The sequence below is a fragment of the Nylanderia fulva genome, unplaced genomic scaffold, assembly GCF_048542155.1.
Source record: "Nylanderia fulva isolate GAGA-0341 unplaced genomic scaffold, ASM4854215v1 Scaffold18, whole genome shotgun sequence".
Classification (NCBI taxonomy): Eukaryota; Metazoa; Arthropoda; class Insecta; order Hymenoptera; family Formicidae; genus Nylanderia; species Nylanderia fulva.
The window spans coordinates 1,778,539-1,804,661 of NW_028190055.1; the positions used below are offsets into that span (position 1 = coordinate 1,778,539).

The 26,123-nt window shown below is 34.3% G+C and overlaps 2 protein-coding genes across 10 annotated transcripts; one reads left to right on the forward strand and one right to left on the reverse strand.

The window, feature by feature from the left end:
• Nucleotides 1-23: 23 nt before the first annotated feature.
• LOC114938415 (putative Rho GTPase-activating protein CG5521) lies at nucleotides 24-16,175 on the reverse strand. Of its 7 annotated transcripts, none has more exons than XM_029312377.2 (29): nucleotides 15,825-16,175; nucleotides 14,350-14,460; nucleotides 14,077-14,094; nucleotides 13,645-13,816; nucleotides 13,200-13,554; nucleotides 12,748-13,025; nucleotides 12,380-12,674; nucleotides 11,920-12,290; nucleotides 11,609-11,831; nucleotides 11,313-11,520; nucleotides 10,524-10,658; nucleotides 9,842-10,057; nucleotides 9,147-9,337; nucleotides 8,971-9,069; nucleotides 8,527-8,811; nucleotides 8,316-8,441; nucleotides 8,068-8,235; nucleotides 7,202-7,312; nucleotides 6,949-7,107; nucleotides 6,434-6,610; nucleotides 5,995-6,358; nucleotides 5,763-5,911; nucleotides 5,508-5,683; nucleotides 4,929-5,388; nucleotides 4,560-4,846; nucleotides 4,339-4,475; nucleotides 4,038-4,163; nucleotides 3,531-3,551; nucleotides 24-3,240 (listed from the first exon to the last, which is right to left on the reverse strand). In XM_029312377.2, exons 1-29 carry the CDS (start codon nucleotides 15,928-15,930, stop codon nucleotides 3,080-3,082), a joined length of 5,685 nt encoding a protein of 1,894 aa, XP_029168210.1. In that variant the 5' UTR covers nucleotides 15,931-16,175; the 3' UTR covers nucleotides 24-3,079. The 7 variants fall into 7 exon arrangements, 6 of the variants coding, with proteins under 6 accessions (XP_029168210.1, XP_029168208.1, XP_029168209.1 ...); XM_029312375.2 differs by having other exon boundaries at nucleotides 9,842-10,075; XR_003821073.2 differs by having other exon boundaries at nucleotides 3,198-3,240; nucleotides 3,985-4,163; nucleotides 9,842-10,075.
• A 12-nt stretch (nucleotides 16,176-16,187) lies between these two features.
• LOC114938416 (uncharacterized) lies at nucleotides 16,188-22,454 on the forward strand. 3 transcript variants are annotated; one of them, XM_029312384.2, is made up of 5 exons: nucleotides 16,188-16,298; nucleotides 17,071-17,317; nucleotides 17,919-18,102; nucleotides 21,229-21,414; nucleotides 21,591-22,454. In XM_029312384.2, the coding sequence occupies exons 2-4, from the start codon at nucleotides 17,188-17,190 to the stop codon at nucleotides 21,320-21,322; spliced, it is 408 nt and encodes a 135-aa protein (XP_029168217.1). In that variant the 5' UTR covers nucleotides 16,188-16,298; nucleotides 17,071-17,187; the 3' UTR covers nucleotides 21,323-21,414; nucleotides 21,591-22,454. The 3 variants fall into 3 exon arrangements, with proteins under 3 accessions (XP_029168217.1, XP_085337576.1, XP_085337575.1); XM_085481449.1 differs by lacking the exon at nucleotides 21,591-22,454 and adding an exon at nucleotides 18,178-19,198 and having other exon boundaries at nucleotides 16,189-16,298; nucleotides 21,229-21,290; XM_085481450.1 differs by having other exon boundaries at nucleotides 21,229-22,454.
• The last annotated feature ends 3,669 nt before the right edge of the window (nucleotides 22,455-26,123 follow it).

The window sequence follows — 26,123 nt, forward strand, 5'->3', positions numbered from 1 at the left end:
TAAAAAAAATGATCGATCACGTGTTTATTCATATCTCTAAATATCTATTTATAGTATATTGATGCTACATAAGGTTTTGATATACATACAATTTATCAGATATATTTAGCTATAAAATTAAAACGTTATATTTTTTCTAATTTATTTAAATATCGTGTTATATATATTTTATAAATAGAGACATCAGGATTTATTCTCGCTCTCTTATTTCTCTTTCGCGCCGTAATTCATCACAATTTTATTGTGCAGTAAAATGTACAGTCCATTACAGAAATGTGTACAATTAATATATTGTATAATTAGCGGAGATATATCTTTGGACAACAAATTTCTGTGGCAGAAGAATAACATTTCTTGAACACCTTTGAACGCCGTACAGATATCGAAGCAAATTTGCGATTGATTGCTGTACCGCACAAGATTGTTTTACAGAATTTGTGCAAGAAAATCATTTGGTATTTCTCTCAAAAATTGTATAATATTAATAGCTGTACATAACTCGATGCCGCAAAATTCAAATTCTATGAATCTTTTATGTTAAGTTACAAATATGGAATAAAATGCACACATAACTGTTCTTCAAGCTGACAAATTCAGCTGAAGTTATTATACAATATACGATGTTAATTACATTGATAAAAAGATAATTATAAGATAAATATACATTTAGTCTAGCTTGCTTTTCTGTAGAAAATAATAAATATATATTAGTATTGATTCTCTCTTCTCTGTTTTATATCAATATAGAATCATTGCATTGTAAGACATTTTATCTTAAATATGCCTCATTTTTAACACTCTGGAAATAATTAGTTTCTTCGCAAATGGAGAAATGCTCTATAAGATCGTTATATGTTATTCCGCACAAATATTTAATATATGTAAACATTTGCACAATATTTTTACATATAGATATAGAGTACAACTTTATTCTTGTACAAGAAACAATTAAGAGGCTTGGCATATTTTATTTTTAGGCTTTTCTTCTCCTCAAGTTTATTATATATATATCCAGCCCTTTTTTTGAAAAAAGTAAAAATGATTAAGTTCATTATTTAACGAAAAAAATTTTTTTACATTTGTTTTCTATTCTTTTGCACTTACTAATTTCTTACTCTGCCAAAATCAAACGTATTCAAGAAAATTTTTTGATGTTAAGAACAATTCATTTTAAAAAGTTAAATAATGGTAGCAATACTAATGAAGGTATTAAGTACAATATTTATATAATATAAATACAATTAGTAAAAGCATGTACATATATATATATATATATATATATATATATATATATATATGTACATGATGATAATCAATGAATTTTATGTTTATCGTGTATGTGTGTGTGTGTGTGTCTGTGTGCATATATGTTTAATTAAATATATCATATTATATAATGCAATGTAGCAATATATAACATGACGTACATTCGGAATCGACTTTGGAATCATTTTATACGCTTAACAATTTATATACAATACATACACACAGTTTCTCTGTTCTATCTTATTATAAATTAGTGAAAAAATAATGCTGCTTTGGCCATGATCTGCGCATCAGTAATTATTAACTACATTTTCGTTGCTAATACCTACACTTTTGAATGTGTTTCATGAAATAGTCTTCAAAATAGTCAAAAAATTCTAATTATACACAGAGTTTACCATTGCGAAGTGTATATACTTCTAGAAAAATCTCATCTCAAACACCGCGTCGATCTCGTTACCACAATATAATCCCGTATTGCAGTCTGCCGTTCGTTAATAGTAATAGATATAACATTAATACTTTGATTATTATCACTGCATTAGAGAGAGAAAGAGAAAATGTGATTCGTATAAAACAAATAGTCATTGCTTATTCAATGAATGGAATAAATTTTACTTTCAATTTCAAATATACGCCTCTCTCTTATAACTCAGTTGAAGATTTGTGGTAGTTATAATTTCATATCTCACCATACAAAATATTCGCTCATATTATAAAACATCAAGCACTTTGACTTTGGTATGGAAATAAAATGATTCGGCGATTACAATCTCTTCATATTATTACGAATAAAATGAAAGATTCCACATTATAAAGCATATAAAAAGTAGATGCATTCATCGAATTATGAATATAATGTTCGAAAATGGAATGGCTCACAGATATTCATTTATATATGTATAAATTTATATATAAATGAAATTTATATAATATAAATGTAAATTAAAAACAAGATGATAATGGAATGTATAACTTTTAAGTGTTCTTTTACGAAACAAATCTTGCTGTTTGTCATTTCATTCAAATTATAATAATCATTATTGTTTTGCTTCAAATCAGGCTAAAGCAATTATTAAATTTACATTAGTCCCTTTAATGTTTAAGCTAACAAGCTTTATCGCGAATAACATTTAATCGTAAATCCTCCCACATTTATCTCTTGCCAATTAATAATAAAATAGTTGTTCTATATGTATACTGTGATAAATAAGATAATTACAAGGCCATGTAGCAGTATCGCAGAGCATTCTGACAATGTTAGTATTTCTATGCTTATTTTTAATTTAAGATAAACACCTTTCCTCCCTTCTCTTTCAGACAGAGAATTATAGCTATCGAAGCTATATCGAAGTAGAATAAATCAATTTTAAGAATGTGCTGTACAATGTAAATAGCTATCTCTCGACATCGATAAGTCTTTACGAGAAATACTTAATTGCATACCTATGATTTAATAAATTTATCGTATATTTACTTTATCCAATAAATTAATATTCACGTTGTAACAAATAAACAACGATCTGTACATTTAATATAAAAATTAAACCTAAGGACGGAAAACAGAAAACGCTAATTGGATATTCATTCTCCACTGTGAATAAAATATCAGTTGGCAAAAGTTATTGAATTGCCAAGGATTGATATATATTTATAATTCACGTTACGCGTGAAATACTAACAGTGGAATACCCTCTCGTTTAATTATTCCTTACTTTAATTTTTACCCGGTAAGTTCCTTTAAAGTGCTCGGTGAGTTTCACCAAAAATCAGCGCGCAGCACAATTTTGCCGATACGAATGAAAAAGATCTTTTATTTGTATCTCGGACTATCTGGCGGAGTGGATTGCGTATTAGCTCTCTGCTTTGGTCCAGTTTTAAAGGACATCTTTTTTACGGGTCTCGGTGAAATTCCGTGAAGCGTAGTGCTCTCGGGGGTGTCATTACTAAACCATACTCTGCTTCCATCGGAAACTAAAAACAAACGCAAAGATTATTTTAGTTATAATTTTATACAAATTATCAATTAAGAAGCAAAATCGAGAATACATAAAAACTTTAGCTGCTTGTGAGATATTGGGTAGACAAATTAAGCGTGCAATCGAATAAAAAAGAATATCAGCATTAACATCATTATTTTACATTATTTTCTATGCTTTCCTCCAAAGCAATATTTTAAAAAATTATATATGGAAACATATAAACATAAAGAAAAGATATATTTAAACATGCTATTTTGAGTGCTCATAGATTGGAAAGATTACCTCTGAATATATTTTGCAAGACTGCCAAACAAAGAGTGAATTAAGAGAAATGTTAAAAAAAGAGATTTAATTTTTATAAATTTTTATAATTCATCACGCGATATATTCGGCAGATTAAATTTCGCAATCTCCTTTACTATTATTGTTATTGCATACACATACACAGAAGTACAACATAGCAAAAGCATATAACATAAAAATTAGACTCAGGATTATATAAAAAAAGAGAGAAAAAAGTTACGTGTGTTAATATCTTAATTTTACAAGATATTTTCTTCCAAACATTAAAACCCGCTGCATGATTTACAGATATTTTTACGAACATTTACTGTCCGAATCACGATAGGACGATTATAACGTATACTTAACAGATAGATAGAGACGTAGAATACAATGTCAGATAGAATGCTGTGGAAAGACAGCACGGAAATAATAAAATAACTAATAATACTACCTTGTCCAATGGTGTTACAAGGTGGATGGGGGTTAGTGGACTGAATTAGTCACCTCTATTCGCACGATTGTCACTGCTCGCTGTCGAAGTGCTGCGCAGACCGGAACGTCCTTGATGCGGATCAATAAGTGCTGCCGCGAGGTTCGATGATGCTGTGGATTGCACACTTGTTGTAGAGCCTATAATGATGCAATATAACGGTAAAAATAATAACTTTACAAGTTATATCATGAAATTTTAAAGACACATATATCATGTATATATTGATGTAAAAAAAATGAAAAAAGAAATGAAAAAAAAAATTAATATAACTTTTAAAGACATATGTATGACAGAATGCAAATTTTTACACACCAGAGACAGACGAAGTTCCGCTGAAAGGGCTTGGTGGTTGCACCGGAGAGTAAACATTAGCTGCAAACTCCTCAAACGTTGTAGGTTCTTTGTGATTTCTCATTACGGTATCGATGGATCGTGCTCTTTCCTCGTAACTGAAATTTACAATGAAAAATAACTCTCAATTCTACTTTTTTCTCTTTTTCGCAATATCGCGACATATAAACAGATAAACTTACTAATTTTGATATAATGTGAGTGTAGACCGTTTAGCTCTACTCGCGGCCAACGCGGTCGTTCTCACCAAACCTGGCAATACCTTATCCTCCACTACGCACTCATCGAATAGAGGTCCGAAAAACGGAATCTCCGGTTTTCGCGAGATCTGTATTCGATATAGTTTATTCTGCAACGGATAAATGACTATCAAAACGTCGCAGAATTCTGTGGGTATGATGTCTCTACGATAGTCTCGCCAGTGTTCCGACCAGACTATGTGGATTTCATCATTGCCAAGATGTCGCGTCTGAAAAAAATCGAGGATTATGCGAATATTTTGGAGATACTTTTCCTTTTTTTGATAAATAAATCTTTCTAAAAGTCTTTACTTTTTGCAATAAACTCTCGGGACTGTCCGACGGCATTCTCGTAGCAACATGGAAGAGAACCTCGGTGAACGACGTAGCGTAATATGGCGCAGTAACGCCGGACGCTTTCCCGGGCACCAGACCACCGAAGAAACCAGTGTGCGATTCCAGTTCGACTTCCCAAGCGAGTCTCGCGATGAAACTCTCGTACTCCTTACTGGCAGTGACGTTGCTTAGTATGGAGTTCTTGTCTTCCTGACCTTGGCTGACGTAAATCACCGCTATCTTATGCGTCTCTCTGGATCGTTGGCTGTCGAGATTACGGAGCTCGCGTACGAGCTTCTCGTTTTTCGCCAGCAAATGCAACCTCTTGCGCAGTTCCCAACCGGACAGGCCTAGATGCGAGAATAGAAGGCGGCAGTGATGAAACGGCGCCGGAGGTGGGTGGCACGACGGCGGACTAACTGCCGATGCGCTCATACTGAAATTGAAATTTGCGATATATTGAAATTTAACATAATTTAATGTGTCACAAAAAGCTATTCCGATTATGATTGATTGACAATTCTATGGAGCAGAGATGGTAACAGAACACGCAACCTGATGTGTTGACTCCAATTATTCACGTGTTCCTGCTCGGCATTTCTTTGATTCAGAATCGTCGCGATGGTCTCACTTTCGAGATAATGTCCCTGAGGTGGATTAGCAGGCGCATTGAGAGCGACCTCCGGATTAGTCAAAACTTCTGGACTGGTGTGCCCTATGTATTGAAGGAGCTGAAAACATGAAATTATATTTAATACAAATCATTGTATTAAATTACGAGAGATAAATTAACTTGATTTTACAACTTACATCATCCAAATTGTCCATATCGCTCGCAGCATTCGCAAAAGTCGGCAATATGTGAGGCTCACGATGTCGTATCGTATGTCTGGGTGTACAATTGTGAGGTGTGATGACGCTGCTCAAGTCGTCCGTATGTAATTTTGCGTTCCACTCAACTGAAATGAATCGTTAATAGACAATGTTATATTTTTGTATCCAAAAATAAATACCAATGCGTATAAATAAATTATAAATTTACCAGGCTTCGCAAATGGTAACGGTAGATCATCCTCGACAAAGGGCTGGCTATACAAGATCGAGCTGTCCCAGGAAGCTTTTCCAGCCAGATCGCGCAACAAAACTCTGACCAAGGAAGGCGCTGTCGTCAAACCGGCCGTGACTCCTCCACCGGGTGCATCCAGGGCCGCCAGTTCTACCAGCGACATTATGATCGAGTTAGAGAGCATCAATAGCTGTATATTAGGTGCTTGAAAAATAGCGGATGACAATTCGTCCCCGTCGATTCCAGGAACGTCGTCCAGCTCGACGACCAGCGATGAGAGACGCGCCGCTCCGATACCCATCGGAAAGTGTCCCAGATGATTAATTAAATGCATCATTACCTGTGTGTGTTTAAAATATCGCGTAAATTATATACACATACTTAAGCATACATAGATTACAAGACAACAGCTTACCATTTTCGCTGCTAATTGTACAGACTGAATATTTCCTTTGTGAGGCGATTTTGAGGAGGACGCATCCAAATTATCTAATGTAATGTTAGGATCAAAATCATCATCGTCCTCTGGATTACTCCTCGTAGTTTTCATAAATTCCTTTCCAATTTTATTTTGCACTATGGCGTTTAACACCTACACATACAAAGAAAAAATTTAGTTAAATTTTACAATAAAATTTAAAAATTAAAATATGTTTTAAATAATATATTATAGGTACCCAGAGTGAAATCGTAGGACTTATAGAGGTCTTAATTTTTTAATTCAAAGTTTAAACGTTTTACGCAAAAATGAAGCAAACTATAAAACAGCTGTCAAACAATGTGATGGTGTTTGAGACAGCTCCGCTTTTTATAACGCGGAATAATATGTAAATAATAAAAAATAGTGTTTAAAAACTTCAATACAATTGAGTAATCGATTTTACATGTCTTTTAAAATAATGAATATAAGAAAGCACATGATTTACTAACTGTAAATAAGGTCATCAGAAGAGGTTTCCCTTGGAACACCTGTAGTAATACTGTCGGTCCTAAGTGCATAGCCCATTCGCCCAAGCAAAATAGCATCGACACTGTCAGTGGTCCGCGTCTTTCACGCGTTGTCATTCGTCCAAGTGTATCCGACAAGATCTATCAAACGATAAAAAATTCTCGTTATTCTTTTAATCCAATAAAGTTAAATCTTTCTTAATATAGAGTGTGTATTAACTTCATTTTTGTTCACCTGTATTATCTTAGATGGCACATTAGGATACAATTCTAGCAGCACATCGGCTTTATCGCAGAGAAGTAACAAAGAATCGCACGCAACCTGCGCAACCGTAACGTGCGAAGCCTGAAAACAGAAAACAAATATAATTATTAAATATGGATCAATTGCTGACAAACAAAGATTATGTTTCGTATAATTCATCAACGAGTTAGTAACATGAAGATTTGCTCATTAGCAGATGTACAGAAGTCAAGGTAGAAAGGTACCATTGCAGACTGAAACAGTTTTATTATTTCACACATACACACATAAGAGTAGGCCATGCAGAATCAACAATATCCTCATAAGATGCAGGTATCAGTCCGAAACTGTAGAACATCACATAATAAATGGCCAACACATCTACATTGAGAAAAAAAAATAGGTAGGACTACCTGATCCATCAGAGGAAAACAGAAACCAGCTCTGCGACGCTTCGCCCCTTGCATTTGCTGCCAACAATACTCAATGAAAGAAATATTCGCTTTTATCTTACTATTAATATTCCAACACCTGCTTAGCTTAGCACAAAGATGTTAAATAGGTCTTATTTTTAAACCGATAAACATTTACATTATATATAAATAAATAGCAGTGGTGTGTATCTCATATACTGTTGTTTAATTCAAAACAATAGTGCATATTGTCAAATAAATTAAATTACAAACTAAAATCGAATAAAAACTTTTCTACATCATGCTCTATATATTCAAAGTTCTACAGGCTTTGTTAAAATCAGTGCATTTTTAGCTATTCTTGCGATTTCATATAATCGTATTACACAAAGACATTTAATAAAAATGTATAATTTTGTAACATAAAAAAAATTTACAACTTACTCTAAGTGCAAGAAGAAGGACTGTGACAGCCTCTGGAACTCTTGGATGTTGCGTCTTGTAGGACAGTTCTTTATATGCAAACATCGCGATACTCGATAGAGCCAGGCATCTCGCAATTCCGGTGGGTTCTCGTCGACAGCTTCGCAAAAGTATCGTTACAATATGCTCCTGAAAATAGGCATAAAATTACATAAAAATTTGATGATTTTTGACAAGTAGTTTCATTATGCACAATAATAGAACATTACTTTTGCTTCTGGACACGTCATAGTTACAATGTCAGGCCCATTCGGTTGTAACATGGGTAGTTTGACAGTTGAAACGGGTAAAGATAATAACGAGCCGATGATAGAAACAGCTTCTCTCCTCGGTGCCTGAAAAAAATTGTAAAACATATATAAATGTTAGATTATTTCTTATTATAATTCAGAGAAAGAAAATTAAATCAAAGTTTAATACCTCGATGTCTTGACTGCTAAGTATCACATTCGCAGCGTGTATATAGTCGAGAATTAAAAGACTCGATCCAGGTAGATTCAGACTAAATAATCTGGGTCCTGTGTACTTGACGAGTACGTGCAGCACTTTATCGTCATTACTGGCGATTCCGCTGTGAACGGCGCGATAAAAGAGCGTAAGATGCTGTTTTGGTAGACTGATATCCAACGGCTGCACAGTTAAGAGACATATGAGACGATATGCGGCCAATTTGCCACTTTCGTATTTTTCGGGAAGTTGAATAGCCTGCAAAAAATATGTATAAACATTGATTCCGTTGTGTTATATCTTATAATTTTACATATATAAAATTACATTTATATATTATATATATATATATATATATAGTATATCTCAAAATCTAATTATATATATATAATTATGTATATGTATATATACACATACCTTGAAGCACCAAGGTGCAATGACAGTTAAAGGTGGGATCAATTCTGGTGCAGGAGGTGTTGCTTGATTATCCCCAGACACACCTTGGTTTAAACGTATCTAAATAGGAGTAATTTATTAATGCAATTATTTTAAATTATTTAATATTTTAAAATAGATGGAATTCTTTCCCTTACCTTAATTAATGTTTGTGTAAGTTGCACGAGATAATCCATCACCTGACCATGCAAAACAGGATCTTGAATGTTATTGACATCTCCCAGGGCCGATAGCATACGTCGCCATAAAACGACAGCCACATCTGGTAACCATCCACGTACTCCTCCGCCTGCCATAACTGACCTTCTCTCAGATGCATCGTTTGTATCTGTGGAACAGTAATTAATGTATCAAAACTTCAGTTATGTAAATATGTACAAAATCTAGACTTAATCAAATATTAAATTGATAATTCATTATTTATAGATTATGAAATTGCTATAACAATTAAGCTTTATATTTTTTAAAGTAGTGCGATAAAAAAATTGTTACAAGCTCAACATATTTAATTCAATAAAGTATAAACCCCATAAAGCAGAAAACCATATATTATTTGAAAAGCAGAGGCTTTGATAAAAAAAATATTTTGATGATGCTTCAGTACCATTCAGAATTTTTATCTTTGACTGCACGAGTGATCATCAAAGCGTAATATATTGTTAATTATAAAAAAAACATTCGATATTAATATGAGATGTTACAAAGTGGTTATTAAATGTAAGACAGACATGTAACAATTTTTTGAAAATGTTTGGAAACACTTTATAAAACAAACTTGCGTACGTTCGTTTGTCTCGTATAAATATTAGATACAATGATGTACCATACATACCGATACTGCTACCATCAATATTTTCTATCTGTATAGGGCTATCTTTGTTGCTGTCGACGCCGCTGCTGGGTGTTGGCGATGGACAGCGAGGCGATGGTGGCTCGCTATCGACTATAACAATGCTATCCAAAGATTTGGCACGTCTGCTGGGCATCTTCCGACCACCGGTCGCTGAGGACGAGCTGCTTGTTGTCAATAACCGCGCCATATCTTGTTCTATCGATAGGGGGAGTACTGCATGTGTGGAAATTGTTCGTACTTAATCAGACAAGAGTAGGACACAGACACTGCGAAGATGTACTCGATAAGTTTCGTTTAGTTAATAAAATCAATCTTATGAACGGCATGTCGCGATTGAATATTAGAACAAGCGACGACGATGGGCGTTGGAGTTACAAATGTAATATATCTATGAGTAAGAACGATGCGAGATCACTGTTTCGTCTATCTGCTGGGTCCGACTTGTTATGGTACCAGACCAAGTTATTTTTAACTCGGCACGGTCAGCGTCAAAGCGAAAGAAAGAAAGAAAGGGACACGGTTATAAATAAACTGCGCACACTGTCACACAGCAACATCACAGAGGGCAAAGAAGAGATGTAATTTTTCGCCATATATCATAGAATCTCGAAAAATAAAAAGTAAAAAACTAAATGCCTTAATCACCCTTATTTTTACCTACCAGGAATGCCACTGTGCATCGTATGCGTACGTTGTCTTGTGTGCAATTTCGTACGAGCCACCTTGGCATATATAGTGTTGTCGCTCGCGCTGCGAGGTAGCGGACGCACCTTCCTCAGGTCGCGCAACGGGTGATCTGATAAAAGAGTTTCTTTTGTTAAGTTTCTTGTGCAATAAGAATAAAAAAAAATGTATAACATAACATACAGACGTGTGCAGATTAGACTCAAACATATTTTTATGTTGAGATTACTTCAGTTATATTTTTTACGTTTTTTTAAAGATTTCTTTATAATTTTTTTGATCTGTAGATTATATTTGGAAACATCTTTTTAGCGATAAAAATTCATTTTGAATCATGTATGCTGGACAATAATTTATTTTTAATTTTAATTGAATTTTAATCTTTAAGAAAAATCTATTAATTAAAATATAATTTATTTATTTATTTATTAAAATTTAATTTTGACCATAATAATAAATCTAATTTTGAGTATTTTGTATGTTATAATTAAGGTTTATTTCCTCAAATAAATGATTAAAACAGTAAAAATGTTTGAATTTTATAATCTGAATAGACATCAGTAAAAATCATCATCATTTTTCTTCTCCAAAACTCAAGAAATTATAAAATGACTAAGTCAAGAAATTATAAAAAAGTCTTTTGCAAGAAACTTAAATATAAATGTGTCTATTAAAAAACACAAAAAACTGTAAAGTATAATTTCAACAAATATGTTTCTAATAATCTGCACACGTCTTTTTATATGTATACTTATATTTTCTGTACCTGTGACGCTTTCCTTCGGCACGGCATTGTTCTCTTGATCGACACTACCCTTTCGAGGTGGCTGAACGCTTCCCGTCGATGCAGCGCGACTTCCGACTCCGCGTCGCTTCTTTGATTTTTGTTCGCTGAGTCTGTCCAAAGGTAAATCGTTCAAATCCAAGTTATACACGTGTCGTGCTAATACCCTCGTTAGTGTGTCCAGCGTTTTCTATACAAAATTATATATTAAAACAAGGAAAATTACATTATTTCTCACAAGCATGAATCAGAATTCGCGAGATATTTGTCACACTTACCGCCCACTCTCGAATTAGATCTTCCCATTGTGTTAACGACGTTAACACTTCTAGAAACTGGTCCCACAGTTGGGTAGAAATAACAACGTTTAAGTTAGCCTTGATCCATGTAACGATTAAAGTTTGAAATATCGCAGGAGCAAGCTTTCCGCCGATAGTTTCTTGATGTTTGCGACGAGACGATTTTTCGCTCAATACGAGTGATGTAATTTGCAGTAACACTCTGATAGAAGCAAGAAATCGAAATAAATCATTGCGGATAAGTGTGAAACGTAAAAAGAAGACGAATAATAAATAAATCGCGAATATACCTGAGTAACTGTTCCCAAGTTGCTGGTTCCAGTCTAGAGTGCATAACAACGTATCGATATACATTCAAGACTCTTTTACAACTGTCCGTTTGTTCCTCGAGTAATGTTGGAGATGCATTAGGTCCCGAATTTTCCAGGAAAAATACATTTGACGCTTGAGTAATGAAAATTTGCAAGACATTCTGCAAGCCTGCTCTAATGAATAAATTCTCTCGATGTATAGCGCCAAGATAAGAGTCATTTCTTAATCTCGTCTGCCGATAACTTTCGGAAGGACTCTTCTCCGTCTCATTAGCATCTTTTCTCTGACTTTCCTCCGAGTCCCGATCCTTATGACCGTCCAAAGGCTCCAACATGAACGGAGGAATTTCCTACAAAAATATGTCAAGATAAAATCATTTATACGCACAAACATAATACATCTGGTAAAATAATTTTACATAGCAATCGCAGAACTCACATTCATTTGAATCCAATCTTTATAAACGGCAATAGCTTTTCTTATGGCTCCCGCATGATTAAAATCCAGAAGAAATGCCTGTCTGTACAATTCGTGTACAAAGTTTACATTATCTCTATTCCCATATAAAACCTCTCTGACTAACATGATCGCTGAAACGGCACTGTCTTCCTGACTTTGACTATCTTGCTGGGACATAGACGATTCTGGTGACAGTAGATTCGAGTCTGTGGAATTTTGAGTAACAGACACACGGCGTAATTCCGACTCGGCATTTTCCTCATTCGGCGTTGTGCTAGAGATAAACGATTTCGATAAGAATTAAAATTACCCACGAAAATATAAGATATATTAATAAATAAGATTACCTTTGTGACAGATGGGCAAAAAGTCCATCTTTTCTAGCGACATGTGTGAAGCTTGCGATCCATTTGATTACAGCGACTTTACAGAGCATATAGTTATTCTGATTTTGATTCATCGGTTTTCGCATTGTAGGTAATTCCAGATTAGGTTTGTAAAGTGAAAAGTTGTCATCAAATTCCGGACAAATGTGACGAAGATAGGTGATTTTAAAACGTTCTAATAAAAATTGAAAAGTTTTGTATTGCCGCGTAGATTTATCTCGCCATTCTATTTTCACTACCTGTAATTAATAAACGAAATTATTAATAATTAATTTTTAAATAATTTTATATTTAATTATTGAATTATTTAAAAATTTAATAAAATTGATATTTACAAATTATATCGGTAATATGCGTAAAAAATGACAAAACGAGTAATCTAAAGTAAATTATATATATATATACATATATACCTGAGTAACCATAAATTCAAGTAATGCTTCCAAAAATCTAACAGTCTCATTATCGAGCGGCTTTTCTCCACTTTGCGGTGGTAAGATAGGCCCGCCGTCAACTTGGCTGACGGGACATTGATTAGATCCATCATGAAAAGTACTCTGTCCAAGTTGCGTATCATAGAATTCTCTCTTGTCTTTTTCTTCGGAATTAGCTGCTTTCACGACTTTTTCTTTCTTCCCTTCTGTTTTACGGTCGTATTTATAAGGCGACGCTTGATGCGGCGGAAATCCAGGCACCAAACTGGCAAACATCTGATGTATATGCTCGGGAGCATTTTCGCCAAGGGCCTGATACCATAAAATAAAGTACCTAAAACATTTAATCATATATAAATATATCGTTTTAAATAAATATATATGTAATATGCATTGAGCTTTAAAAACCTCAATTGCTATGTACCTTATGGCTTGTCTACGAAGTTTCCAACTGTTACCAGGATGCAAGAGTTTCTGCAGAATCCGTGCTAAACTATGACACTGCCATCGTCTGTTGAGCAGCTCGGGAAGAAGAGTTAACACTTTTTCCAAAAGCTGCAATACTTGTTCCAATTCCTCCCTGTGTGTCTTATGCACTATAAAGAAAAAATAGTTAAATATCTATTTTCAAATTATACTATATAAAAAGAATATTTGAAAAATAGTAAATATTATATAAATAATTTTAATATTTGAAGAATATTTAAAGAATAGTAAATATCATATAAATAAAATAGTCAATGTAAGAATTGTTTGCATAAATTTTTGTATAACTCGATCCAACGAAAATTATAAATTAAAAAAATAATTGATTGTAATAAAATTTCTTAAACTAGAGTAATATAATATGACTTACCGATATGGAAGGAAAGCTCTGGCAGCAGAATGAAAAGAAATGAAAGAGATGATAATAAACTAATAATGTGTGAATATCGCGTTTAATAAAAGAAAAGTTATTATAATTTTAAAAGCAATGAGAGGTATGTTATATAGTTAAGAGTTATATGTAATATAATTATGCGATGTATATATTACTTAGTATGAAACTTTTCAAAGTTATATAGCAGTAAGAGGCAGCTTTATTTAGTACTTATATTATTTTAGTATCAATTTTCAATCTTCAACTTACCGCGTTGCCGAAGATTTGCTTCAGCAGATACGAAACTATCGTACAAGATGAAGTACACATGGCTGAAGTTCCCCTCAAAAAATCCCTTTGCCTCGTCAGTGTCCACATTTTCTTCAATATAAAAACATATATTATTATGCATGCGTGTACAAAATATTATAATATTTAAAGATATAATTTAAATTAATTGAATAGAAATAAAATAAAGAAGATTGTTCTTTTTCTCATGACACATATGTCTTATATAGAGAAGTGTAGAAATCCTATTACATCATAACTGGTCTTAGCCACCTGTGCTTATATAGCAGAGCTTCTTTTCTTTTTCCTTATATACATATGTATTATGAGAAGAACAGATGGGAGTGGCATAATTATATATTTTGATATTTCAGATGTAATTGAAATAATAAAAGTGAAAATAGATAATAGAATAGAAATATTTGTTGTGATATAGAATAAAAGTTTTACAATATCTATAAAAAGATGTACGTAAAACTAATTTAAAACTACAAGCAATTTCTATCAGCGAACTTAAAAATGAAATAAAGAGAAATATCTAGATATATGAAACTTGTATTTATATAATTCCATATATAAAGATATATGAAACTAGTAACAATGTAACTTTAGCTGGAGATGGAGGCCATAGAGGTTGGTTAATGTGGTCATGCGGTTTGGTGATTAGATACTGACTATCTTTTATAATATTGCGAGACCACAATTCTATAACTGCATAAATCCTTTTAACTAGGACATGCAACAAGTAATATGATGTAAAACACATTTTATCCATATTAAATAAGAATAAAGTAATATAAAGTATAATAATAACATGCTAGTTGTAATTTTATAATTTTTTTGAAAAAATCTGAATAGAATAAATATATTTATGTTTTCATTTTTAAAATTATTAAGTATATTATATGAAGTACATTTTGCAATTGGAAGATGTGTATAAAATACGCACATTTTTTTGATAAACATGAAAAATACATGTGCGCAATATATTTTAATGATTGTGATGATACTTTTGCATTTAGAAAAAGATTAAAAATTCTTGGTATCGAATTCTTGGTATTGTTACTTAATGATAAATGAAAATACTCTATTTTAACAACATCAATATTTTGCACTGTGTCATCCTTAAAAATGAATCACATTAATAAGCAAAACTATATTTCCCTTTCAGCAACGAAAAAGCAATATTGTTTACTCCTCCAGATTCAGATAAGCGTAAGGAGTAAGAAGTCAAACTTGTTAGAGAAACACAATACAAAGTCAAACGAGAACAGACGCTTCTTCGCATGGGAAACATCATTAAACTCCGCTTTAAGAAGTCAGAGTATGCGTGTGTGGGAGTAAACTAACTAAAGGTCAGCTCTCACACATCACACACAATATACAGCCGTCCTCCCTCAAGATTCCTCGCCAAGTTGGAATACAGTCTCCGGGAGCAGAGAGGCCAGATTCCTCACCTAGCACGATCTTGAGGTGCTTCAACCTAGTCCCGCTGTCCTTCTTGACATCCTGCACCTTGAGCGTCGACTTCTTGACGTCCACATGAAGTTTCTTGCTGAACATGATTCAGTGCGAGCCGCCGGCGGCCGCGGGGACAGGAACAACCATCGACACGACGGCACCCAGGGGACGGTCCACATCGATACCGATGCCGAAATTAATTGACTTAACGCGCGATCATCGTGCCATCGTGGGGCGCCGTGCACGGCTCGATATCCTTATCACGTCAAATCGGCGTCGAATTTCGCACACACACCTCCGATCAGATGTACGTGACGGCCATCTTGAGAGGCTGCGCGTCAGCGGTGCGCGCTGAACCACTCGGGGCAATGACATCATCTGTCATCCAGTCTCGGCGCTCGATCGGAGAACGTCCAGGAAATTCGAATTTTTGCAATTACGATATGGTCACTGCGGATCTTCAAATTATCGTAAGGTTCAGTTTCTTCGTATTAAAAGGGCCCAGCTTCGCCATCTTCGATAAACTCCGGCCGATTAAATTTTCAAAAGCACAGACATATATTTTATAGGGTTATATTAGTTAAAAGTTGTTTTAATTAAAAAAGGTATAATAATTTAATTTTATTTTTATCTCTGAATACTATTTTTGTTTTTTTATAAGTTATAATATACTTATTATTTTTAAATTAAAGTATTATTAATTTTTATGTTCATTCTTTGTCATAAATTGTAATTACCACAAAATAGGAAAATAAAAATAAAATAAAATAAAAAATAAAAATAAAAATAAAAAATTAAAATTACAATTTCTTTGTTTGTTATTACAAATTTTAAAAGAATTAACAAACGAAATTTTATGTTGTATAAATAATATTTTAAAAAATAAACTTTTGATTTAACTTTATCTAACCCTGCTTACATTGAATAAGGTTATTGGTTAGTTTTAAGCTTTGGTCAATTAAAATAATCGAAGATGATCAAACTAGCCCCTAATTCTTATAATTATAATTCATCCTGGCTTCGATCTATATTGCTAAATATTTACGAACAAAAACAGACGAGATTTGAGACAGAAAAGTATTATTCACCCTTTTATTTTTATTATTTATTAATTCGTAAAATACATAAATTGCGGATGGAAATTTTGAATTTGGCGCCAAATGCTATCGAAAGACTGAAAATATTTGATTGGTCGAGGGTCGAGTAGCGATTGTAACTAGATTCAATATTCGATATTACTAGATGTTCACTTTACACGTGTGGCTGCACTGGCACGAGCGGAAGTGACGTCGAGGGAAGAGTTATATCAAATTGTACCGTTACGCATCGCCACATATCGCGCTTTTACGCGATTTCAACATGGGTTCGAGAGAAAAACCAGCTTGTATGGAATTTGTATTTGTTAGAGAAGACAGCGAAAGTCGACAGGAGAAGGTGAAAGCGTTCTGGAAGTTTTTGGACAGCCAGAATTGCTTGCAACCCCATAAAGGTACGAGACAAAATGTATATATATATATATATATCTATATATATATATATTGGGTTATGATATACATTCGGCAAGAGCGTTTCTATTTTTTGTTTCATTGTTATATCTTGCATAATTTGTGAAAAATAAGTATTTAATGCGGCACAATAAGTTTGTATCTTAAAATATTATCATAAAATGTAAGCAAAAAAGTATTTTATATATATATATATATAATATGTATAATATTATATATATATATATATATATATATATAATATGTATAATATTATATATATATATATATATATATATATATAATATTATACATATATATAATATAAAATCGTGATTCTAAATTAAAGTACATCTTTCTTCCTTACATTTTATGAGAATATTTTAAGATACAAACTTATTGTATATATATGTATATATATATATAAATTAATAAGATATGTATGTGTGTGTTGTATTGGATATAATCTCTTGTGCAAAAATTATATATCAAAAATTTCGTTAAACATTTACACAGATGTTTTATATGTCAAATGCATTTTAATGATAATTGAACGAATAATTAATCAAGAACATAAACTAACAAAAAAAATATTTCGTCGTAAAGGTACATTGGGGGAGGTACATGAATCATCGGAAGCAGAATCGGCAGCTTCGAGCTTAGAAGAAGCTATAAAGGAGAAGGATATTTGGCGCAAAGGATTGAAAGTCTTCCAGCAACTCGGTCTGGATAAAGCTGCGTTCGCAGCCGATAAAAAGTGTCGACCCTGTCATATGCAGAAAACAATCAGGTATGATGTATGATTTATCGAAATGATTTACGAAAGACTGTTGGAGATCATTTCTTCTTTCGAACGATCCTATAGTTGCGAGAATCTAGCTGATACGGTGACGGAGCCGTACGAGGAATTGAACGCCGACATGAAAGCTTTCGACGAACGTCAGAAAAGTCGCGCCTCGGATCGGTGCAAAGCATCTTATGCCGGAGATAAATTAAATCAACGCAACTCCTATTATGCGAAAACGAAAAAATAATATTTAATTTGTTAATCTTTAATTCTTCACTGAGAAAAAAATGCTGTTGATTCAATTAAACGCGACGTCACGAACTGCCATCAACATATGCAGTTGATTCAACAGTATATTAGTATAAACAAAAGCATGACATCTTGATTTGATTAATAATGTCATTGAATTAACAAAATACTGATGAATCAACTGCATATGTTGATGGCAGCCCGTAACGTCGACGTTTAATTGAATCAACAGTATTTTTTCAGTGTTTGATTTCAATATTTAAATTCAACTAATCAATAAAAAAATACATGCGTTTATTTATTGGAAATTATCGGTTTCAATCTTCTCGTTACTAAAAAAAAAAAAAAAACGTTACGAGGAAATTTCAAACGCATGATACGATAAATAACTTGCAAGATGTCTCGATGACATAGAATGCTTCACTGATCGCACGTTTTTAAGCCGCTATCGAAGATAAGCAGTACACATCAATCGATGTAATCGATGGCAGGAATTACAACGTTTACGATACTCGCGGCACACGAAGGCCGAGCTCTACTTCGAGGTTGTCAGTTGTTTAATGGAATTGGAGCGAGCCGGAATATGGATGAGTAGGGTAGCGCACATCTCTCTCTCCGGGTACCGTGCTGGTGTGTATCGGATTTCCTTAGTCCTCGGAGGTCGACGTTGTTTCGAGCAAGGTGCGCTGCGCCACGGGAGCTGCTGTGAATGGACCGGCGGATTCTGAATCCTTACGCGACATCTGGCCTCCTCCAACCGACGACATCATCTTCTTATTGTCAGTTGGCCGTACAAGTGAGACACTTTGCGAACTCAATTGGGAACCTCGCTCGCTAGGATCTTCTCGAGGTATTTTCATAATTGAAGAATACACGGAGAGAAATTTCTCTTAGAATTTATTCTGAAAATCATGGTAATCGTAGGACAATATATGGCATTGAAAGCATCTTATAAGAGTTTCTGCGATTAATTTTTACCATAATAAAAAATATTAATTATGTACATAATAAAATTAATCGAACATATTTTATATTTTATTGTAATAAATATAATATTTTTATTGTAAATATTAATCAGAGAAACTTATAAAATTCTTCCAATATCATATTGTCTCACGATTACCATGATTTTCAGAGTAAATTCTAAGAGAAAATTCTCTCTGTGTCTTACCTGTTCTTTTAAGGATTTGAGATATATAATTTACATTCGAAATTGCTCCAGGTTTATTTTCTTATAAAACAGTTGTATCATTATGTTATACTAAATTTTTCAAGTCTTGTGTCGCGCTTCTTTTAATTAATCTGTTTAGATTTTGATTATTATTTTTCTGATCGCGTTCATTAAAATTAAGTTCTTTTCTTTCTATTGTTTATATATTTTAAATTGAATAATATTTATAGAAAAGAATATATGCGTATATTGTATATCAGTATTTTTTTAGTGAAATTATAAGAAAGACGCGTCTTCTAATCCTATAATTATAAAATTGAATAAAACCATGATCAGAAATTGCATTTATCTTGAAAACGTGCTTTTATTTTACTTAACAAAAAATCTTGTTTTATTTCACTTAATTTTCTCCATAACTTATATATATTTCGCACATACATATATTAATTGGTGACAAATAGCAAAATTTTATCAAATTTGACATAAGTATCTCTTACAATATCTACATCTTTTATAAAAAAAAAAAAAAAAAAAAAAAAAAGGAAACACTTTAATTCCATATTTGGAAATTAGATCGAAGCGTAGATCGTAACGACATAGCCTCGAGCGAAATGCAACCGGAAGTCCGGTTCGACCAGGCGACTATCGATTCGGTTAGCATTACTTTCCCATGGATAATAATCGCAAGTGATCGTTTGTGCGTCACAGGGGTAGAAGAAGGAGAGGGACTCTTCCGTTTCGCCTCGATCTTATATGTTCTTTTTTCTCTCGCTCGTGCCATTACACGCGGACCATTTGTCTCCGCCGATGGACGAATGGTCCATTGTCTCGTAAGTTTTTCGATCGGGGACCCGCGCCGGAAATCGGCCATCGAAACCGCACCCGTACGCCGTACGTATATGTGTGTGTGACAAAATGCGTATCCATAATATCTCATAAATGTGATCCCATAACTATTTCGGGGTCTCGCGAACACTTCTGCGAAATATCCTCTCATCTCTATCGCCTAAGTTCGACATATGTACATAAATAATACGATATTGTAAGTACGACTAAATTATGACCGGATATTGGTACACCATCACGTCGTTGATTTTGAGATTTATGGTATTTATTGCGCGAGAACTAAATCGAATGTGTGTCCAGCCATGATTAACCGAGTAATATTCTAAAACGGAGATCTAACTCTCGATGATACGAGTTAAGAGACATATCTAAATATATCCAAGAATTAAGTTCAGCAAATTATTGATACTCTGTAATGCAAGAGCGATAACTACTTCAGAGATTCGATTATATCATTTTAAAGTATTGTAGAACCGAGAAGAAATATGCGCATAAAAAATTATATAAAATTATAAGTTTATACGCAAACTGTAAAAAATATATTATAATATCACATATACATATAAGAAATATAGAAAAAAATAACAATAAGATGTAAGAAAGATATATAAAAAGAAATACAATAACAACGTCTTAAATATAAAGTTTGATGAAATCTTACTATTTTTATTAGATAAAAAAGCTTGTGCGGTGTTTTAAAAATATATTTACAACAATATAATTTATGACTTAACAGTCGACTGCGTAAATCGTTAAGAATTATTGTGTTTGATCGATAGATTTTGTAATTATAATATTCCACATTTCCATTAGTGTATCATTTTTTATACTGAAAACCGCATAAACTCCTTATTAATTTACAGAATTTTCGCAACCGTAACTCCGTTCCACGCAACCCTGATGTCTGACACGTCGCACGAGAGGGTCGTCCTGGTTTTCATACCTCTTCCGCGATGATGGAACCGCACCATCTGGAGCATAATGGACATGCCGATGGAAGAAGGACGAGCGGGACACGAACATGCAGAGACAAAAGCAAGCGGTAAAAGGTAAGAGAACGATCGAGAGGTAGTACAAAAGGAGCAGAGAGAATCGGACGAGATAAAGAGACTATAAGAAAGCCGAGGGCGGAGAAAGAGAGAGAGTGAAGGAGAAAAACGAGGAGATTCCCGTTGACGGGGATTCGACGAAGCAGCGATGTTTAATCGGTGTTGGCCCGCATCAGGTTGATCGAGGACCCCCCAACCGGGTGTTGGAGGACGACATGGGCCCCTGACGACGACATAGGGAGGTCCGGAGTAGCGCAAGCGGAACCGGGATGAGGCTGCGCCGTGCCGATCAGACGAACAATGGAGGCGGGATGCTCATTTGTCTGCGGGCATTGTTGTTCACCCGGCCGGAAACACGAGCCTCATACTCTCCTTTTCCCCTCTCTGTTTCTCCATCTCTCTTTTTCTCTCCCCCTCGCGTTCGCCATCCGTGCATCCTCCTCGTCAATGTCTCCCTCCATATCCCGCGGTACCTTTTTCCAGTATGAAAGTACCGCGATGATTCCGCCAATCGTGTCGCTCGACGTCCGCAGGTCGATGGTGCAAAAATTCGGGATAACCGTTTCCACCATGTTCAACCGCGAGTCGACGCACAATGTTGAATGTGTCCCGACTCCGCTGACTTATCGATCGGTGAAGGCTCTCGCATCGGGTCGTCATTTAAAGGAGATTCTTAAGAAGAAGATATCTCGGCTCTTGTAACGTGGACAAGAACAGATAGACAACCGACAATATTGTTCTTTGTCAAGCATTTCTAATACGAGCACCTTTGTGCTCTGTCGTAGCAACCTAATTTCTCCTTCGAGCTTTTGGCTGATAGATCCTATTCAAATTATCGGTTGCTAAAGAGAGTCGTTAATTAGTGACTATCATCTGCTACTCGATAATGTATCTGATAGCTCATTAATTTAAACAATAATATATATATACATTATGTAGCTTCTTATATAGATATATAATTGTATACAATTTAATAGACTTGGATCGCATTCCAAGAGGTTTAATAATATTCGCATAAATAAATATCATTGATTCGATGATATGAGATCATTCTAATCGTGCTCGATATCGATGATCATGGAGGTGAATTTTGAGAGAAGAGAGAAGAAAAAGGAGGTCAACCAATAAAAATGCGCGGAAACAAAAAGGCGAACGGGAGCGTGTGCAGTAGGTAAGTTACAAAAATAGAGGGGCAATTTCGCGGACGACCACATCCACTAGCGGTCATCGAAGGGGCCCTTGCTTTTTACGGTCGTTTCGGATCCTTTCAACCGGCAGGAGCCGGCTCTAAGAGGAGCAGTCGAAGGATCGCCGGCGAGAAAAGAAAAAGAAATGAGAGAGAGAGAGAGAAAGAAGCTCTCAGCTTGAATGGGCTCTGTCAAATTAACAAATGATTTATGAGGTCGGTGTACCCGACCGGTATACACCATTCTATTAACATCGCATTATTCGATCGACAAATTACACACCGACGGTCTCTCGCGCTTTCGGGCCGGATTCGACACTTTTTATTTGCGGTAACAAATGACCCCGGTGCAATTACTTCGGGCGCGTGCATAATAAGGATGCGCGTTTAAGGTTCCTCATTCCTAAAAAGCTTAAATATCCTATAAATAAATATTTTTCTCTCTCTTTCTCGCGTTCATTTGCATACTCTTTTCGACAATGTTCTCCTCTCTCCTGCCGTACTTTTTTCAATATAAAAATACCGCAAAATTAATTAAAATAATTATATGTTACATGTATATTCTTTAAACTCGATTAATACTTTTTGACATAAATCAGCTGATAACTGTCAAAAAATATTAATCGAGTTTAAAGTATTGTAACATATTATTCAAAGCATATTATTTTTATTATTATTATAATATATTATTATTTTAAAAATTAATTAGCAAATTAACGCTTTAATCAACTGATTTCAGTCAAAAATACTAATCAAACGTTAATTTGCTAATTAAATTTTAAAATAGTAATATGTTATAAAAATTAAAATAGTAATGTTTTAAATAATATGTTATAACGCATTATTCTCGATTAATATTTTTTGACAGAAATCAGCTGATAGTTGTCAAAAATAAAGAATTATATTTAAAACATATTATTTTAATTTATTTTAATAAAAGATAAACACTCGATCGACGAGAAGTTAAAGACGAGATATAACAAATTTGCCTTGTCCATGATATTTCTACGTATATTGTATATTTTCATTGAATCCCGCTCTCTTAATTGGTCGCGTCCGCAGAGCTTTCCCATTGCGTGTAAAAATTATTAATAATGCATCATACGTTTTGTTAATATTTTCTTCACCGACGTATGCCGCGGCACGGTCTATATTTTCCGACAAGTATCGATATCACAAGGTACATACCGTCCCTTTCCTCTAGTTATATATGTTATATCTGCGCCACGTAAATTCTCAACGATTAAATATCGCATCGCAGTTTTCCATATCACATTATATGGAAAACTGATTTATTATATAAATTAAACATCGTTAGTATATTATATTAATATTATGGTAACGTATACAGTTTGTGCGCGTTTGTTCGATTCTCACTAATTGCAAGGGTTTCATAATTACATACAAATTTACGTATCGCGCGTATATGTAGCGAAAGATTCGACGTGGCGATTCGAGAGACGCGGCGATTTTCCCGCAACTTTTTTTTTTTTTTTTTTTTTTAAATTTCACGTATCTTCGATCGGGCCCAATGATGCGGACGGTAGCCATTTTGAAGCACGAGGGCCCAGTTTCGCGGCTTCCTCGCCATGATGTGGAAGAACGTGGCAAACGTGGGTCTCTTCAGGGAGTATGGGGGTGCACTTATGGCTCATTGGGCAGGCGAACAAATTCGTCGCGACGTACTCGTGGATTACGTGAGGGGGCCGCTGGTCCCCGAACTTCGGCGTGAGAGGACGTTCGTCTTATCTTGGACATCGGGGCCTCATCGAGAGCTTCCTTCTTAACGGGTGATCGAACACGAGCTACGCGTATACGCTGGGGAGTTTTGTGTTGTACGCGAGTCCTCCTCTCTTCTGTGGTATCAATGCTTTTTTTTGTCCGCGACATGTGACAACCGGTAACGGGGTTTGTATTTTTTATTTATTTTTTTATTACATTTGAGACTATGTCACTCTTCGTGAGTTACGCCCGCGCCTGCTCTTAAATATTAATTCCATATGTCAAAGTTAAAAATAAGAAGTTTTTCTGATTCTCTGCCTGCGAAAATTTTACAGGTGCCTTTTCCCTCTTTTTTTTGAATTTTTTATTTTAGATTATTTATTTACAAATATATAGAGCCAGAGATTTGCGCAGATTTTTTAGTAGAAATAATTTTGTGATGAATTCTTTGAAAAAAATTCAAGAGGATGAATTTGCACAGAAGTAGAATGCTTCGACTACTATACTATTTCGCTATAAATTTTCTACGATATTAAATTAAACTAATAATCATCCACGCGATTTTTTACGAGTTTCTCTTTAGCTATCGGCAATCATGTAAGACAAGATTGTCCATTATCAGAGGTCTTCTTATGTAGCTAGGAAGGCGGTCGAGAAATTCCAGGAAAATTCAAATCGAGACCCTCTCTTTCCTTCTAATTTCTAATTTCATTACGGATTCTCGGACGACCGGGCATAATGGTCTCGTCCCGTCCCATAGGCCATCTGGCACGATCTCTGCGAGGATCTATATCTATACGCATATCGAAAGATCGATCACAAGATCGATCAAGACGGAACGACGTCTAGCTTCGACAACCGACGGCGGCGACGAACCCGGTTATAGTTTGCCAAGGCGTGTAATCATGTTACGATCGAATTTACATGGCAAATTGCGCCAACGTAGAAAAAACGATTTCCTTCTGGCGTGGGTATCGGATAGAAATTTTTCTGTCGAGGGACGAGTGTTCCGTTGTTTCGAGAAGCCTATAGCTCCTCTGCAGAAATTCATATTTCGCGTAGATCAAAATTAATTCTCTTTTTTTTTTCCTTTTCATATATAGTCCCTTTTGGCGACACAATTGTCATATTATTAAATATGAGTTATTAATAATAAAATATATTATTGTTATGTTATTGTTACGGTTGGACGCGCTAATATTTAATCGGGGATTATTCATTGAATATAATCGTACTAAAGTGGTATTTAAAATCATAAATAAAAATTATATGGTCTTTAAAATTGCGAAAATTTGTTTATAGGCATTTTCTCTTATTGATGCTATTATAATTTATCCTTTCTTTTTGACATAGCTGAGACACACTTATAAACTTTATTTGACATAAAATAGTTTCGAGTGAAACGAACATTCTGTGAGATAAACGATTCGTAGAATGTGGAATTTGTGCTTCATTGTTTTAATTCTCCGCGGAATGACAAGTATTATACATCTTTTTCGGAGTAAAATGAGCCTGTATTATAAACATTTAAATAAATAATTGCAATTATATATGTAATGGCAAGAGCTGAGATCAATAGACAACGATGACAACGATAGTCTAACGCGATATATATTTAGTGAGGCAGCCAGACAGAACGAATTATTCTAATTCGCTTTGTATTCGGACTGACGCGTCTCTCTAGGAAACAGTCATTAGACGTTTAGACGTGCCTAACCGGACCTAGGCAATGGCTTTATTAGTGAGGTGGAGATTATTACGAGAAGAATCATTCAAACTGCTCCGTTAAATTTTCCACGTT